General features: G+C 42.6%; 1 protein-coding gene across 1 annotated transcript in view; it reads right to left on the bottom strand.

Annotated features, from left to right (window-relative positions):
• Positions 1-128: 128 nt before the first annotated feature.
• The window catches only part of LOC111960632 (protein IWS1 homolog), a 38445-nt gene continuing 20003 nt past the window's right edge, over positions 129-18570 (bottom strand). Inside the window, 9 exon segments of the mRNA XM_070438556.1 lie at positions 129-802; positions 1773-1884; positions 1972-2028; positions 4274-4333; positions 8292-8403; positions 8698-8815; positions 8925-9054; positions 18171-18253; positions 18343-18493. Coding sequence (XP_070294657.1) covers positions 677-802; positions 1773-1884; positions 1972-2028; positions 4274-4333; positions 8292-8403; positions 8698-8815; positions 8925-9054; positions 18171-18253; positions 18343-18493 — 949 coding nt within the window. The 3' untranslated portion in view covers positions 129-676.

The following is an 18570-nucleotide window of genomic DNA, read 5'->3' as shown; positions in this document are numbered from 1 at the left end:
TGCAATAAGTAGTTTGAATTATTTCACTCAAATCAATGCGTCGTCCTGTTAAGACATCAACAGTAGTGAAATGATATAGTTCAAGGCCATAGGTAACCTTTCTCAAATAAAGAAGAGAAATCAAGAGATCTGGTGAAACCCTCTTTATTATGAAAGTAACTTCGGAACCAACCAGCACACAGTGGAGACACACAGGCAGCTCCTACGTCTGTACAGCTTCTTTAGAAACAAAGTAAAACAATATGGAGCGATTGCAATGGTTTGGTAAACGCTGCATGTCTGCTCAATCGCGCTGTAACGTGAATCTATCCCAGCCTGTGAAGCCACACCACTATCATCCATTCAGGCTGGGCTGAGGGGGTTTGTATAGGGAATGGTCCCATGTGCTTGAGCCAACTCGTCTAAACATTGTCATGTTAGTTAGAGGAGTTGGCTAAAGCGCACGGACCCTGGCCCAAATCAAAGAAATAATTGCATTATTCTATCCTCCCTTCCTTGGAATAAATCACAGCTCTGATATTACTGGATCAGTGAAACCTATGCTTTCACGTAGCCAATCACTTCAAGAAAGTCATGAGGATGAACCATTTGAACTAGGCCCACGCTATAGGAGCAACATATTAAAAAAGGAGAAATAAAATAAAAAGTCGGAAGAAATCTAGAAGTTTTTTAAAAATCAGAGGGGCATCCGGTTGCCCTGGACGCTGATTTTCACCGCGTGGCCTGTCTTCGTCATACGCTTGATGTCGGCAAAGCGACGCAACTGTTTGTCCACCCGTGACACGCCCTTCTTAACGGGGGCCTGGGAGACAGAGGGAGGAGAGAATTAGCGAAGGGGAGAGGAGAAAGTTAAACTACTTACTAAAACAGTGTTTCTTCGACAACATATATATATATATATATATATATATATATATTGCCGCCCACGTATATATATATATAGAAAGTATATATATATATATATATATATAGCTAGGTTTATAGTGGTACTACAGTATATTATCGGCAAAAAAAWATATATATATATATATATAATTTGCCGTAGTGATAATATACTGTAGTACCACTATAAACCTAGCGAGTGAGATTACCAAGACACAAACACACTTTTTGGAATCATGAAAATTGGAATGTTCTGCATTAAGTTTCGTAACCCTAGTATTTAAAACTCAATAGTTAACACATTCCCGCCACGCCGGACACAGAAACTCAAGCGACATGCTGGTATAGCCTAATGTCTTAACCAGCGTGCTCATTAAATTATTAGGTGGCTTGCAACAGCGTGCAGAGCCGTTTGACTTGGTGGGAGGGTTGCTCTCCTACCCAGGACCAGCAAGAGGCATGCAGGTGGCACTTACTGCCCCGTGTGGTGACAGTAGGTACTACAGGGGCATGCCATTGCCGTCCACGTTGATCTTCACCGCCATGATGCGCCGCTGTGACCTCTGCTGGGCGATGCGACGCTTGTGCTTTTCCAATCGGCTTACCCCTTTCTTAAAGCCTGTCTACAGTCGGGAACCAATCACATTCAGCTCCTTCCCTTACTGATGCCCATGTCATGTAGTGACAAAACAGCTAACAAGCTACAATTCAGACCCAGTTCACAGTCACACCTAAGGTAACTTAGCTAAAATAACAAGTTCTAGGTCATGACCAGAATCCAGGAATTCAGGTCTGATGAGAAAATTATTGGTCTGATCGAGACAGTTAAAATGGATAAACTATTATGGGTCCTTCTCTCTGGCAGACAGACGGACAGCCAAAACACTCACTGCTCTGGACTCGCTCTCCACGTTCCATTTGGGCCGCACAACGTAGTCCTTGTTGGATGGCATGGGCACCCTGGCTCGGGCACAGAACCCAGGGTCACCTGGGCGCAGAGCTCTGTCGGGCAACAAACACAGGCTCAAGACAGACATACAAAAGACTTTAGACACACACAACGTGAACACCCAGGTCACAGCTACTCACTTCTCTTCTCCTGTCAGTACTTTTTCCAGGTCTCTATGAGGAGTCTGTCCCCCTGAGCTGTAGAGAGAGAGAGAGAGCGAGAGAGAGAGCGAGAGCGAGAGCGAGAGCGAGAGAGAGAGCGAGAGAGAGAGAGACTGTCAACTCTCTCTGGTCCTGAGTGACCACTGACTGCTTAGGCCACACACAATTTACCAAATGTAAATGTTCAGCTACAGTAGCACTCTGCACACTGGTTTTAAGTCTTTACACATGCCATTACTACCACTTTCCAGTTTTCAAAAGGTTCAAGTTTGAGAGTAGTAGCAAAGACAGGCAGAAACTGCTTCTTCAATAAAAAAAACAGATCACACTTATAGACGATGTCATGGCAACGTTGGCTAGCTAAGCTCATGCTTAGAAACACGTCATCGCTTCTCGCGCCGAACTACACATGCGCATCGTGTCAAATCAAACGCACCTCTTCGATATAAAGTTGTTTTTGAGAAAAATGTAAACGTGTCAATTTCATGAGGTTGGAGAAATACCACGTTAACTACTTAAACACTGGCTCGAATCTAGGTTGTGCTTTTAGATTGAGAAAATGAACTAAAGAATAATTTCACTTCTCAAACCCCACAGGAAAGTGCTGTTTGAATGAATGCCTGCTGCTGCCAACCACCGCTCAGTCAGAGTGCTCTATAAAAATTATAGACTTAATAATAATAAACACACAGAAATACGAGCCTTAGGTCATTAATATGGTCAAATCCGGAAACGATCATTTCGAAAACAAAACGTTTATTCTTTCAGTGAAATATGGAACCGTTCCAAATTTTATCTAACGGGTGGCATCCATAAGTCTAAATATTGCTGTTACATTGCACAACCTTCAATGTTATGTCATAATTATGTACAATTCAGGCAAATTAATTACGGTCTTTGTTAGGAAGAAATGGTCTTCACACAGTTCGCAACGAGCCAGGCGGCCCAAACTGCTGCATATACCCTGACTCCTCCTGCGTTCAGTGCAAGCAAAGTGACAATTTCCCTAGTTAATATGGCCTGATAACATGAATTTATTTTAACTAAATATGCAGGTTTAAAAAATATACTTGTGTATTGATTAAGAAAGGCATTGATGTTTATGGTTAGGTACATTGGTGCATCAATTGTGCTTTTTACGCGAATGCGCTTTTGTTAAATCATCACCCGTTTAGCGAAGTAGGCTGTGATTCGATGATAATTTAACAGGCTCCGCATTGATTATATGCAACGCAGAACAAGCTAGTGATTATGTTAAGATAGATTTTTTTTATAAGATAAGTTTAATGCTAGCTAGCAACTTGGCTCCTTGCTACACTCGCGTAACTGGTGGTCAGCCTGCCACGCAGTCTCCTCGTGGATTGCAATGTAATCGGCCATAACCAGCGTCCAAAAATGCAGATTGTTATAAAAAAAACTTTTTTTCCTTTCTTTAAAAATAAAAAATACATTTTTAAAAAATCGGCCCCGATTTAATCGGTCGACCTCTAATAAAGACCCATGCACCAGAGGGGGAGAGCAACAATATTGGTCTGACGGGACATTTTGCCCTGCTTTGGTGGAATTCTCTGTTCTGTCTAGACTACATTACTCTTGAGTTCTGTATAACAGTTAATGAAATAAGCTATAGGAAAATTACTCTTAATGTCACTCGTGTGCTGCCTGAACTGACTCGGTTCTTTAGGTCCTAACATAACCGTGTATCAATACAGCATTGAACTATCAAAACACGATGTACAGGCTACACGAAGAAAAAAAACTAGTTGTTCATTCCTCAGCTGGAAAGAGATGTCATTTGAAGAGCACAAAGGGTAGGGTTAAGGTCAGCGAGAGGGCAAATGGCCAGACAACCTTCACTACTAACTGAGGGAGAGATCCATAGCTATACTCTGCTTCATGCAAAGATCGAAACCCTGGCCCAGTGATGCATTTTAGCTTCTGACAGACATTGTTAGTTACAACAGCAAACACTGATCCAGCGTGATTAAAATGAAGAGAATCTCCCACACAAACAATACGCTTACAAAGTAGCCTTTCGAATCCCAAACAAAATAAGGGAAAAACTAACTCAAAATTAAGCCACTGACACAACAAAGCCTCAGTAACTCTAGGCTCAATCTGACTCTTTCCTCTATCATTCATACCAACAACTGTATCATAGTCTTTGTGTGTGTGTGGGGGGGGGTGGGGGGACATCAAGCGTAACAACCTGGAGAGGTTGAAAATCAGACTGCAGCCAAAGTCACTCGGGAGGCGGAGCAACCATGCAACCACACTGAACCTGAGTTGCTGCGGGGAGAAGACATCCGGTTCCTTGGACCTATCCACCTTTTGGGGCTGACTGGGGGGGGAAAGAAAGGGAAGGAGGAAGGGGGACCACATCGGGAAGTATAGACAGATGTCATGGAAAGAGGGGGATTTGACAAACATGAGAATGACACAGTGAAAGGAGGAGAGAGGACTGAGAAGCGGATGAATGGAGGACAGGCGGGATGATTTGATAGGACAGCGGGACAATGAGCTGGAAAAGGTGGGAGGGGGTTGGTTGGAGTGAACAGATCATGTCTACAGTGATAATGTGAAACAACTGCATGTGTGTTTCAGGAGTATATTGTATAACGAGTGTGTGGTACATCTACGCGTGTGTGTGTTAGGGTTTCCGTTAGTCGGCAATAGCCAGACGGAGAAAAAATGAAGCAGATAAAAAGACCAGGAGAAAATAAATTCCATTGCAAAATAATGCTTTTTATTAAATTGATGGAAATACATTTGACTGTCATGCTTATCGGTCTATAGGTTAATTTGCATAATTTTATGGAATTAAATTGGCCCGTGTGTATTTTCATTAGTTAATATGCATGATGACTATCACACACGCGCGGGATTTCACCTGCAGTTCCTCAGCTGGAGTAAATAAAACATGGTTTTATATACCCATTTATTGTGCAACAATTATAAATCCAGTTAAAAACAGTTTTGGGGCACGATTGAAATGAACTACCATTTTTATTTCTCAACTGGTAATTGAAGCACGCATCCCATTCACCATTAAAGTGCAGGCAACAGGCTATCAGCGCTTCAACCACCACTTTACAATGTGAGCAGGAGGCAGTATGCATTTTGAAAACATACTTGTTTGAAACCTGAACATTTTATTACATTATGAGCTATGTCTTCAAAGTAGCCTATAGGCAAAATCCAAACATGTAAACATGGAGGATTATTTTTTTTTTAATTACACAAATCGGAATAAAAATGACACAAATCGGAAAGTCAACTAATGTGAGATCACCAGCCTCTGCCATGAGGAAACATTGATACACCGTGATCCATTGGCGGCTGAAGAAATTAGCACATGGAACTCAGCCTATAGGCCAATGCAGCGGTAGGCCTATAAACTTCCACTGCCTTTTCACACCGAGGATTGGTGATTATCGAGGGGGAGATTGTTGTAAAGATTTTTCCAAATAGCTTACTGTGAGGAACTATAGTTAATATATTAACATTCGCAATGGATGTAAAAAATAAAATTCAAAATGTAAAAAAAATAAACGTTCCTACATTTCCGCTCAGCAGGCCAGGTACTTCTATGCGTGCTCAGGCGCGCATGCTCCCTCAACATTATCAGGACAGAGAAACCAGACATGCTCATATGGAGCACTCCAAACTCAAGACAATTCCAAAAAATTGTCAAATCTCGTAAATGATTGCGATAAACAAAAATTTGTTTCTCACAAGTGTAGGTTGTGAACTCAGCAAACAACTTTTCCACTCCAAGAGAGGTGACTTACACAAACGGGGAATTGATCAAAATAAACGGGCAAACAATTCACACAATCGCCCTCCCCTTCTTGTCTCAACATTTTAAATGATACTCAAGACACATTATCTTCACACATATTTTAGATGCTTTTCACTGACAGCCACAACTCAATAATCAGCTAGGCCTATTGCCACACGCGCTGCCCAAATTGCACTCTTCCCAAAATAGGAATAGGCCCTTTATCTTGTGATTTGAAACAATCCACAGCCAAAAAATTGTAAGATGCTAATGAGCCTTGGTTCCTCTTGTGGCTAAGTCATGCTTTCTGGTGAAGTATTTTATTTATGTATAGACAGGAGTAATTATATCATTCTGGCAAATTAATCACCATTTACTTCCCCATTGGACCCACTGCTACGCCATTTCTCTCCTGTTCTATTGGTTTTCATATCAGCTGTCTTTTGTTGTCCAGAAGCCAAAGGCACAATCCTATTCATATTAGCAGCCCATCCTAGTGGTTTGTATTTAGTATGGATCCCTTTTACTCTTCCTGGGGTCTAGCAAAATTAAGGCAGTTACATCTTTAGATTCCCCCTCTTTCTAATTTTCTTACAGAGATTTTAATCTCTTTCACATATGAAACCATTATCAGGTGCGCTGTTTAGAAAGGTGTTTTCCCGCGAATTTTGATAAAACGTTAGAAAATTACGTTTTATTGGCCACTTCATTACATGAGTTGCCAAAATCTAAATGAGATTTCCATCCTTCAGAGCACCGTGGGTGGATGCCCTAATAGGTTATGGAACCAATGCATATGGGTCCGGTAAATGTCTCAAATGGTCGGTAAAATTATATACACTACCGTTCAAAAGTTTGGGGTCACTTAGAATTGTCCTTGTTTTTGAAAGAAAATACAATTTTATGTCCATTCAAATAACATCAAATTGATCAGAAATACAGTGTAGACATTGTAAATGACTATTGTAGCTGGAAACGGCAGATTTTTTATGGAATATCTACATAGGCGTACATAGGCCCATTATCAGCAACCATCACTCCTGTGTTCCAATGGCACGTTGTGTTAGCTAATCCAAGTTTATCATTTTAAAGGCTAATTGATAATTAGAAAACTCTTTTGCAATTATGTTAGCACAGCTGAAAACTGTTGTTCTGATTAAAGAAGCACTAAAACTGTCATTCTTTAGACGAGTTGAGTATCTGGAGCATCAGCATTTGTGGGTTCAATTACAGGCTCCAAATGACCAGAAACAAAGACTTTCTTCTGAAACGCATCAGTCTATTCTTGTTCTGAGAAATGAAGGCGAGAAATTGCCAAGAAACTGAAGATCTTGTGCAACGCTGTGTACTACTCCCTTCACAGAACAGCGCAAACTGACTCTAACCAGAATAGAAAGAGTGGGATGCCCCGGTGCACAACTGAGCAAGAGGACAAGTACATTAGTGTCTAGTTTGAGAAACAGACCCCTCAAGTCTCAACTGGCAGCTTCATTAAATAGTACCCGCAAAACACCAGTCTTAACGTCAACAGTGAAGCGGCAACTCCGGGATGCTGGCCTTCTAGGCAGAGTTGCAAAGAAAAAGCCATATCTCAGACTGGCCAATAAAAATAAAAGATTAAGATGGGCAAAATAACACAGACACTAGACAGAGGAACTCTGCCTAGAAGGCCAGCATCCCGGAGTCTCATCTTCACTGTTGAGACTGGTGTTTTGCGGGTACTATTTAATGAAGCTGCCATTTGAGGACTTGTGAGGCGTCTGTTTCTCAAACTAGACACACTAATGTACTTGTCCTCTTGCTCAGTTGTGCACCGGGGCCTCCCACTCCTCTTTCTATTCTGGTTAGAGCCAGTTTGCGCTGTTCTGTGAAGGGAGAAGTTCACAGCTTTGTACGAGATCTTCAGTTTCTTGGCTAATCCATGCAAGAAATTGCCTTCTTTTCTCAGAACAAGAATAGACACAACTTTCAGAAGAAAGTTCTTTGTTTCTGACCATTTTGAGCCTGTAATCGAACCCCCAAATGCTGATGCACCAGATACTCAACTTGTCTAAAGAATGACAGTTTTAGTGCTTCTTTAAATCAGAACAACTGTTTTCAGCTGTGCTAACAATTGCAAAAGGGTTTTCTAATGATCAATTAGCCTTTTAAAATGATAAACTTGGATTAGCTAACACAACGTGCCATTGGAACACAGGAGTGATGGTTGCTGATAATGGGCCTCTGTACGCCTATGTAGATATTCCATTTTATTTTTTTTATATAAAAAAAATTATAATCTGCCGTTTCCAGCTACAATAGTCATTTACAACATTAACAATGTCTACACTGTATTTTTGATACATTTTATGTTATTTTAAATGGACAAAAGATGTGATTTTCTTTCAAAAACCATTACATTTCTAAGTGACCCCAAACGTTTGAACGGTAGTGTATATATTGTTTCAAATAACTTGCCGGTCACCTTATCCAGAGCCACATTTTCCCGACGGAAACCCCAGTGTGTGCACACATTTACCTGAGGAGTCTTTTAGGTGGCATTTGCTGGTCAAGGTCTCTCTGTTGTCTCTCCTCGCGCGTCATGCCCTTGTAGTTGGATGTCAGGCCAAAGATGGGGCGGGACCACTCGTCTGTACAGACATGGCACGTATCAATACGAATACTTTACCAACACCCAAACACTATTTACCTCTACAGAGGGACCGTGTCCTATTGTGTGCTCGTTAGAAGCCACTGGATCTTACTAAAAACCAAAGCTATGAAACAGGTGAGTGAAAATGAGATTTAAAAAAATGTTATAATCACTTTAATAACGTACTTCCTTTTCAGAGTCAGACAATATTTGGTCAGCTATTATTGTCAGCAAAATGCACGTTATTGAATGCATATTTTATGTTTTTGAGCGTAGATATCTAGGCACTTACTGATGAGTTTGAGGGCGAGGTCCTTGTTGGGGCGCGACTCCTTGGGGTGTTTGTAGAGGAACATGACGGCTCGGCCAATCCCGCTGTGTTTAAGAGTCTCCTGACTCACACTGGGGAGCTGGGGGGGAGAACCGAAAACTATATGAAAACACAGGTCTTTACAAAGATTAAAAGCCATGGTGACGTTTCAGGGGGGAGTTGGCGGAAATGGAATCCCTAGCACTTACTTCCTGTAGGATCTTGAGGAGATCCGCTCTGATTTTGAGGGCCGGGAGACTCTTGTCTGGCAGGGGGCCGATCCACTCCTTGATGGCCGACATCACTCCACTGTCGATGAACGTCTCCTTGAGGTCTTGCCTGAACACACACACACACGTCAGACCATATACGCAGACAAAACGCCAATCACCTACGTCACCTACATGCTACACGTGAACTCAATTGTACTACATATTAATTTAAAAACTCTAATCATTCAGTCTGTGCACACACACCACAGCATTTGGAAAGTATTCAGACCCACTGACTTTTTCCACATTTTGTTTACGTTACAAACTTATTCTAAAATGGAATAAAATGACTTTCTCAATTTACACACAATACCCCATAATGACAGAGCAAAAACAGGTTTTTACAAATCTTTGCAAATGTATAAAAATAAAAAAATACCTCATTTACATAAGTATTCAGACCCTTTGATATGCGACTCGAAGGAATTGTCCTTTGAGCCCCGAGACAGGATTGTGTCGAGGCACAGATCTGCAAAAGGGTCCGCAAAAACACAGTGGCCTCCATCATTCTTAAAATGGAAGAAGTTTGGAACCATTAAACAGCAATCGGGGGAGAAGGGCCTTTGTCAGGGAGGTGACCAAGAACCTGATGGTCACAGAGAGCTCCAGAGTTCCTCTGTGGGGATGGGAGAACCTTCCGGAAGGATAACCATCTCTGCAGCACCCCACCAAAATCAGGCCTTTATGGTAGAGCGGCCAGACGGAAGCCACTCCTCAATAAAAAGGCATATGACAGCGAGAAACAAGATTCTCTGGTCTGATGAAACCAAGATTGAACTCTTTGGCTTGAATGCAAAGCGTCACATCTGGAGCAAACCTGGCACCATCCCTACTGCGAAGTATGGTGGCATTATGCTGTGGGGATGTTTTTCAGCAGCAGGGACTGAGAGACTAGCCAGGATCATGGGGAAGATGTACAGAGAGATCCTTGATGAAAACCTGCTCCAGAGCGCTCAGGACCTCAGACTGGGGCGAAGGTTCACCTTCCAACAGGACAACGACCCTAAGCACACAGCAAAGACGACGCAGGAGCGGCTTTGGGACAAGTCTCTGAATGTCCTTGAGTGGCCTTGTCAAAGCCTGGACATGAACCCAATCAAAGATCTCTGGAGAGACCTGAAAATAGCTGTGCAGCGACACTCCCCATCCAACCTGACAGAGCTTGAGAGGATCTGCAGAAAATGGGAAAAACACCCCAAATACAGGTGTCCCAAGATTACTCGAGGCTGTAATTGCTGCTAAAGGTGTTTCAACAAAGTTCTGAGTAAAGGGTCTGAATACTTATGTACTGTAAGTCAAATTTCAGTTTTCTATTTTCAATAAAGTTGCAAAAATGTATAAAAAACTGTTTTTACTTTGTCATTATTGATGAGGGTAAAAACAAATTAATCAATTTTAGAATAAGACTAACGTAACAAAATGTGGAAAAAGTCAAAGGGTCTGAATACTTTCCAAAAGTACTGTATATATAAATACACACACACACACACTATATGACCAAAAGTATGTGGACACATGCTCTTCGAACATTTCATTCCAAAATCATGGTCATTACATATAGCAGCAAAGGGAGGAACAGCGTCATAACAGTCTCCCTCTTTTGCGGGGACTTGCACCCATTCAACCACAAGAGCATTAGTGAGGTTGGGCGATTAGGCCTGGCTCGCAGTCTGCGTTTCAATTCATCCCAAAGGTGTTTGATGGGGTTGAGGTCAGGGCTCTGTGTGCAGGCCAGTCAAGTTCTTAGACACCAATCTCGACAAACAATTTCTGTAGGGACCTGGATGTGTGCATGGGGCACAAATCCATTCCATGCTGAAACAGGAAAGGACCTTCCCCAAACTGTTGCCAAAAGGTTGGAAGCACAGAGTCGTCTAGAATATCAATGTATGCTGTAGCGTTAGGGGCCTAGCCCGAACTATGAAAAACAGCCCCAGACCATTATTCCTCCTACACCAAACTTTACAGTTGGCACTACGCATTCAGGCAGGTAGCATTCTCCTGGCATCCGCCAAACCCAGATTCATCCGTCGGACTGCCAGATGGTGAAGCATGATTCATCACTCCAGACAACGCATTTCCACTGCTCCAGTAGGTTCAAGTTCAGTGAGCTTTTGTGACCTACCACTTCGCGGCTGAGCCATTGTTGCTCCTAGATGTTTCCACTACACAATAACAGCACTTACAATTGACCGGGCAGCTCGAGCAGGGCAGAAATTTGACGATCTGACTCGTTGGAAAGGTGGCATCCTATGATAGTGCCATATTGAAAGTCACTGAGCTCTTCAGTACGGGCCATTCTACTACCATTGTTTGTCTATGGAGATTGCATGGCTGTCTGCTCGACTTAATACACCTGTCAGCAGTAGGTATAGCCAAATCTACTAATTTGGTGTGTCCACATACTATTTCGTATGTATGTATGTATGTATGTATGTATGTATGTATGTATGTATGTATCTATCTATCTATCTATCTATCTATGTATATACACACATATACATACACACACTGTATGCATGTACTTAGGTACAGTACCACTCAAAATTTAGTACACACCTACTCATTTCAGGTAAAAAAATAAATAAATAAAGATTTTCTACATTGTACATTGTAGAATAATATTGAAGACATCAAAACTATGAAATAACACACATGAAATCATGTAGTAACCCAAAAAAGTGTTAAACAAATCAAAATAAACGTCCCTTTTCAGGACCCTGTCTTTCAAAGATAATTGGCAGAAATCCAAATAACTTCACAGATCTTCATTGTAAAGGGTTTAAACAATGTTGCCCATGCTTGTTCAATGAACCATAAACAATTAATGAACATGCACCTGTGGAACGGTCATTAAGACACTAACAGTTTCAAGACGGTAGGCAATTAAGGTCACAGTTATGAAAACTTAGGACACTAAAGAGGCCTTTCTACTGACTCGAAAAAAACACCAAAAGAAAGATGCCCAGGGTCCCTGCTCATCTGTGCAAGGAGGCATGCGGACTGCAGATGTGGCCAGGGTCCCTGCTCATCTGTGCAAGGAGGCATGCGGACTGCAGATGTGGCCAGGGCAATAAATTGCAATGTCCGTACTGTGAGACACCTAAGACAGGGCTACAGGGGGACAGGACGGACAGCTGATCGTCCTAGCAGTGGCAGACCACGTGTAACAACACCTGCACATGATCAGTACAGGATGGCAACAACTGCCCGAGTTACACCAGGAACGCACAATCCCTCCATCAGTGCACAGACTGTCCGCAATAGACAGAGAGGCTGGACTGAGGGCATGCAGGTATGTTGTAAGGCAGGTCCTCACCAGACATCACCAGCAACAACATTGCCTATGGGCACAAACCCACCATCGCTGGACCAGACAGGACTGGCAAAAAGTGCTCTTCACTGACGAGTCGCAGTTTTGTCTCACCAGGGGTGATGGTCGGATTCGCATTTCTCGTTGAAGGAATGAGCATTTCATTGAGGTATGTACTCTGGAGCGGGATTGATTTGGAGGTGGAGGGTCCGTCATGGTCTGGGGCGGTGTGTCACAGCATCATCTGACTGAGCTTGTTGTCATTGCAGACAATCTCAACGCTGTGCATTACAGGGAAAACATCCACCTCCCTCATGTGGTACCCTTCCTGCAGGCTCATCCTGACATGACCCTCCAGCATTACCATGCCACCAGCCATACTGCTCGTTCTGTGCGTGATTTCCTGCGACACTGGAATGTCAGTGTTCTGCCACGGCCAGCGAAGAGCCCGGAACTCAATCCCATTGAGCACGTCTGGGACATGTTGGATCGAAGGGTGAGAGCTAGGGCCATTCCCCCGAGAAATGTCCGGGAACTTGCAGGTGTCTTGGTGGAAGAGTGAGGTAACATCTCACAGCAAGAACTGGCAACTCTGGTGCAGTCCATGAGGAGGAGAACACTGCAGTACTTAACTTATGGCTGGGGGTGCTATTTTCACGTTCGGATGAAAAGCGTGCCCAGAGTAAACTGCCTGCTACTCAGGCCCAGAAGCTAAGATATGCATATTATTAGTAGATTTGGATAGAATACACTGAAGTTTCTAAAACTGTTTGAATGATGGCTGTGAGTATAACATAACTCATATGGCAGGCAAAAACCTGAGAAAAAAATCCAACCAGGTAGTGGGAAATCTGAGGTTTGTAGGTTTTCAAGTCTTTACCTATCCAAGATAGTGTAAATTTGGTCCGATTGCACTTCCTAATGCTTCCACTAGATGTCAACAGTTTTTAGAACCTTGTTTCAGGCTTCTACTGTGAAGGGGGAGAGAATAAGAGCTGTTTGACTAAGAGGTCTGGCAGAATGCAATGAGCTAAGTCAGGCGCGCATCCATGAGAGAGAGCTCTGTTCCTTTCTAAAGACAAAGGAATTTCCGGTTGAAACATTATTGAAGATTTATGATAAAAAAATCCAAAAGATTGACATGTTTCTACGACCTGTAATGGAAACTTTTTGACTTTTCATCTGGACTAAGTGCCTGCGGCTCGTGAATTTGGATTTGTGAACTAAACACGCGAACACAAAGGAGGTATTTGGACAAATTATGGACTTTATCAAAGAAAAAAAACATTTATTGTGGAACTGGGATTCCTGGGAGTGCATTCTGATGAAGATCATCAAAGGTAAGTGAATATTTATAATGCTATTTTTGACTTCTGTTGACTCCACAACATGGCGGGTATCTGTATGGCTTGTTTTGGTGCCTGAGCGCTATACTCAGATTATTGCATGGTGTGCTTTTACCGTAAAGCTTTTTTGAAATCTGACACAGCGATTGCATTAAGGAGAAGTATATCTTTAATTCCATGCATAACACTTGTATTTTCATCAACATTTATGATGAGTATTTCTGTAATTTGATGTGGCTCTTTGCACTTTCACTGGATGTTTGTTTGAGACAATGCATTTCTGAACATAATGCGCCAAAGTAAACTGAGATTAGATATAAATATGAACTTTATCGAACAAAACATACATGTAGTGTAACATGAAGTCCTATGAGTGCCATCTGATGAAGATCAAAGGTTAGTGATGAATTTTATCTCTATTTCTGCTTTTTGTGACTCCTCGCTTTGGCTGGAAAAATGGCTGTGATTTTCTGTGACTAGGCGCTGACCTAGCATAATTGCATGGTATGCTTTCGTCGTAAAGCCTTTTTGAAATCGGACACTGTGGTGGGATTAACAACAAGTTTATCTTTAAAATGGTGTAAAATACTTGTATGTTTGAGGAATTTTAATTATGAGATTACTGTTGTTTGAATTTTGCGCGCTGCACTTTCACTGGCTGTTGTCCCGTTAATGAGATTTCAGCCGTAAGAAGTTAATGCATCTGGTCTCCACACCAGATCCTGACTGTTACTTTTGATTTGGGGGGCCAGGTCATCTGATGCAGCACTCCATCACTCTCCTTGGTCAAATAGCCCTTACACAGCCTGGAGGTGTGTGTTTGGGTCATTGTCCTATAAATGATTGTGGGACTAAGCACAAACCAGATGGGATGGCATATCGCTGCAGAATGCTGTGGTAGCCATGCTGGTTAAGTGTGCCTTGAATTCTAAATAAAATCACAGACAGTGTCACCAGCAAAGCACCCCCACACCTCCATGTCTCACGGTGTAAACTACACATGCGGAGATCATCCGTTCACATACACTGCGTCTCACAAAGACACGGCGGTTGGAACCAAAAATCTCAAATTTGGACTCTAGACCAAATGACAGATTTCCACCGATCTACTGTCCGTTGCTCGTGTTTCTTGGCCCGAGCAAGTTTCTTCTTCTTATTGGTGTCCTTTAGTAGTGGTTTCTTTGCAGCAATTCGACCGTGAAGGCCTGATTCACGCAGTCTCTGAACAGTTGATGTTGAAATGTCTGTTACTTGAAGTCTGTGAAGCATTTACTTGGGCTGCAATATCTGAGGTTGGTAACTCTAATAAACTTATCCTGTGCAGCAGAGGTAACTTCTGGATCTTCCTTTCCTGTGGCGGTCCTCACGAGAGACAGTTCATCATAGCGCTTGATGGTTTTTGCGACTGCATTTGAAGAAACTTCTCAAATATATTTTGATTTGTTTAACACTTTTTTGGTTACTACATGATTCCGTGTGGTATTTCTCACACACAGTGTACAAAACATTAGGAACACTTGCTCTTTCCATTACATAGACTGACCAGGTGAAAGCTATGATCCCTTATTGATGTCACTTGTTAAATCCACTCCAAATCAGTGTAGACAAAGGGGAGGAGACAAGTTAAAGAATCATTTTTAAACCTTGAGACAAATTGAGTCAAATTCCATGTGACCGTTTTGTCACGGTAATTAGGCTTCTCCAAGCTCTGATGCTGCTGATGGTCATTAGCAGTCTACCAAACATGCTAACTGCCTGGTACTCAGCACTCCATTGTCCCTCTAATCACTGACATCAATGCAAATGTGTTCGAAAATCTAATCAAACACTTCATGAGAGCCCATGAGCTCATTTTGCGCAACAATTCAATAGGCTATGCAGTTACGTGAGAAAACAGATTGATGGCCTCTACTAAAAAGAGGATCCCCTAAGCCTTCTATAGCCTAGGCCTACTATATTTCTCTCAACTTTCCTAATACTAAGCACATTGTTTATCTTCACAACAGGAGTAAAGCCTACCTGGCTGGCATGAAAATTAACCACCGGAAAAGCATCCTCCATTTGCTATTTAAGTGCATAGATTACATGGATTTTATCCTGCTGCCATGAAAATTAACCACCGGAGAAGCATCCTCCATTTGTTATTTAAGTGCATAGATTACATGGATTTTATCCTGCTGCCCGTTTTGAGACAGGTGCACGATAAGTATCCATTCTAAATCAAAATAAATTGCATATACAAAATTATGTATGTGTGAAAAGACAAGATTAAATCAACAATAGGTGACAATATTAGCCTATTAAACTATCACTTGTGAATGATGCCCAGCATAAGAAACAATGCCTTTCGAATCATAGTCGCACACCTCATGTAGCCTAGCCCATAGGCCTATATGTTTTGATAAGGTTTGTATCTAAAGTGACCAAATAACTTCTTAAAATTAAGCACATTAATCTGCTTTACAAGGTGTTTAGAGCTTAACTGGCACACTTAAGCAGCATGTGAGTTTCAAGTTTGGGTTAGAATTTACCATAAAAATGCACCGTTATAATAAAAGCATTACATGTATAATCACATTTGCGGTCACCTTTGATAATGGTGTTTTCGGGTAATGGAACATTCACGCTTATAGCCTACTGCCATGTGCACATTGCTCTGCTTTAATGTGAAGAAATAGCCTCAGTTTATCAATATTTTAAGCTAAATGTTCTGATTTGTTGCGTCAGCCACATTGCGCAAAAAATATTTTTGGATGCTAGTGGGGTTGTATTCATTTGGGATCTATTGTATCTCACAACTGTCCCAGACTATGTTTGGAATATTTATTTATCGCACAGAATAGGTCAACTTCTGTATTATGGGGGTTAGTAGATTGACATAGGCTAGTGCTTTTGCTGTTCTTTTAGGCCTACTCACCTTATGCATCTCGGAATTGCATAAGGATGCGCGTAGTTGCGTCCCCGATGTGTCTCCTCACTTGTAGCCTGTGAGAAAGACCCGATCACTCGATGGAGAGCCATCTGAGTAAGAGGTGCTTAGGAGCGCATAGCGCTCAGTGAGAAGGGCCCAACGCAGCACTCCGGCCAAGGGCACAACGGCCACTGGCCGCAAAAGGCATGGATTTTTTTAGGGTGCATTACGGCCACAAAGGGGATGCCGCCGTGAAATTCGAGGCATTATCAAGCGCTTGTCAAATTGTGAGTGAGAGACTAATGAAGTGTGTACAGCCTACGCAAAAAAACAAAGCAGCCTTACAATGTATTACAAATCAAAACATATAGCTAGTGCTTAATTTGAGCTGGATCCTGCCGGAACAGGATTCGGCACCGCTCAGATTGGACTTTGTTTGTTCCGACACGTATTTCCCCGATCCGGTACCTCTCGCGGCATGATTTATTAATTGTTTCACTGTTTGCACTGTAGACATTCTAATAAAAGCGATCAGGGTTAAAATCACTTCCCCTGCCTCCCAGAAAAACCATCAAGTAAATGCGGGGTGATCCTTCTGTGTAAGCATCCTATCCTGCCACATTGATTCCAGACCTGCGCTATTATTTGTACATAGAGTTTATGGGGAGGGCCAGTGTTGGAAGTAACTGATCCTGACACAGGTCTTGGTAGTGGTGATCAGCTGGTGAAGAGGTCCCTACGTAAATCACGTCACGTCGTCTAGGCCAGTCGTCTCCCTACTGAATTTGAAATGTGGGAAAGCCAAATAAAAAAAAAATGATAAGAAAAGGCAATCAAGGTTGATGACATTTTCCAAGACCGAAAATCCAGAGAAAGATGGTGAATTAAACCCAGAACGAGCCAGAGATCTGTCAGTGCGGAGGAGAGGAGTGAGAGGCAAACTGTTCCTGATGGCAATGCCTCTTAGCTAGCAGCGCTGCTAATCCCACCAGTTCAGCATCACCACCGGCACCCCCACCGTAGGCCTACTAGCGAGTCAGACTCAGCATGAGAGGGAGACGGGGAGCTGGGGGGAGGGGGGCAGTGCATCCACTGACGAAGTGCTCAGAGCAGGTGTAATTTGCAGTTCAACAACAAGCAAACGCATAACCCCTGGCTTGTCATGCAGAATTCAAAGTTGGGCTGTACAACACCCAAACCAAGGTGCATTTGGTGGCAGCAAGCCTTGTAGACAAGGCTACAGAGGACATCAAGTTTATAGTTAACACTCAAAAATAAAATAGACACTAAAGGCCTCCTTCAGAACAGCCTTAGGAGGCTGGAACCTACTACGATACCCCGTTCCAAGGCACTTAAATATTTGGTCTTGCCAATTCACCCTCAATGGCACACATACACAATCCATGTCTCAATTGTCTCAAGACTTAAAAATCCTTCTTTAACCGGTCTCCTCCCCTTCATCTACACTGATTGCAGTGGATTTAACAAGTGACATCAATAAGAGACCACAGCTTTCACCTGGTCATTCTGTCATGGAAAGTTCCTAATGTTTTGTAAAGTCAACGAATATAGACTAGGCTTGTGGTAGTATCGAGAGCCATGGATGGACTCACTTTTTCAGGTGCATAACTACAGTGGGGAGGAGGGTCAGCTTCTTTAAGGCTGGCTTCTTCTGAGCGTTCAGTGTTCTGTCCTCCTGTAAATCACACAGTTAGAATGGTAAACCCGCATCTGCATCGAAGAGCTATGACAGAACACACACACAGTTCGGGGCCTGAACATCACCTCTGCAGCCTCTGTCATCTTGGCGATCATGGCGCTGACCACGTCGTCAGCGTCACTTATGAACGTTCCCCCGTCGCGGTTCCGTCGCCGCTTCCCGCTCTGGGCCTTCTTACGAGCCAGCATCACGTCAAAGTCTGACATGAAGCTGGTGCTGAATAGAGACAGTCAGCCAGTTAGCCACGCCTCTATAGAATGAAAGTATAGTGGCAAGAGGAAATCAATTGATTG

Source organism: Salvelinus sp. IW2-2015, linkage group LG4p (assembly GCF_002910315.2).
Source record: "Salvelinus sp. IW2-2015 linkage group LG4p, ASM291031v2, whole genome shotgun sequence".
NCBI classification, from domain to species: Eukaryota; Metazoa; Chordata; class Actinopteri; order Salmoniformes; family Salmonidae; genus Salvelinus; species Salvelinus sp. IW2-2015.
The sequence above is the reverse complement of the archived record's forward strand: the minus strand, read 5'-3'. Positions and strand labels throughout refer to the sequence as shown.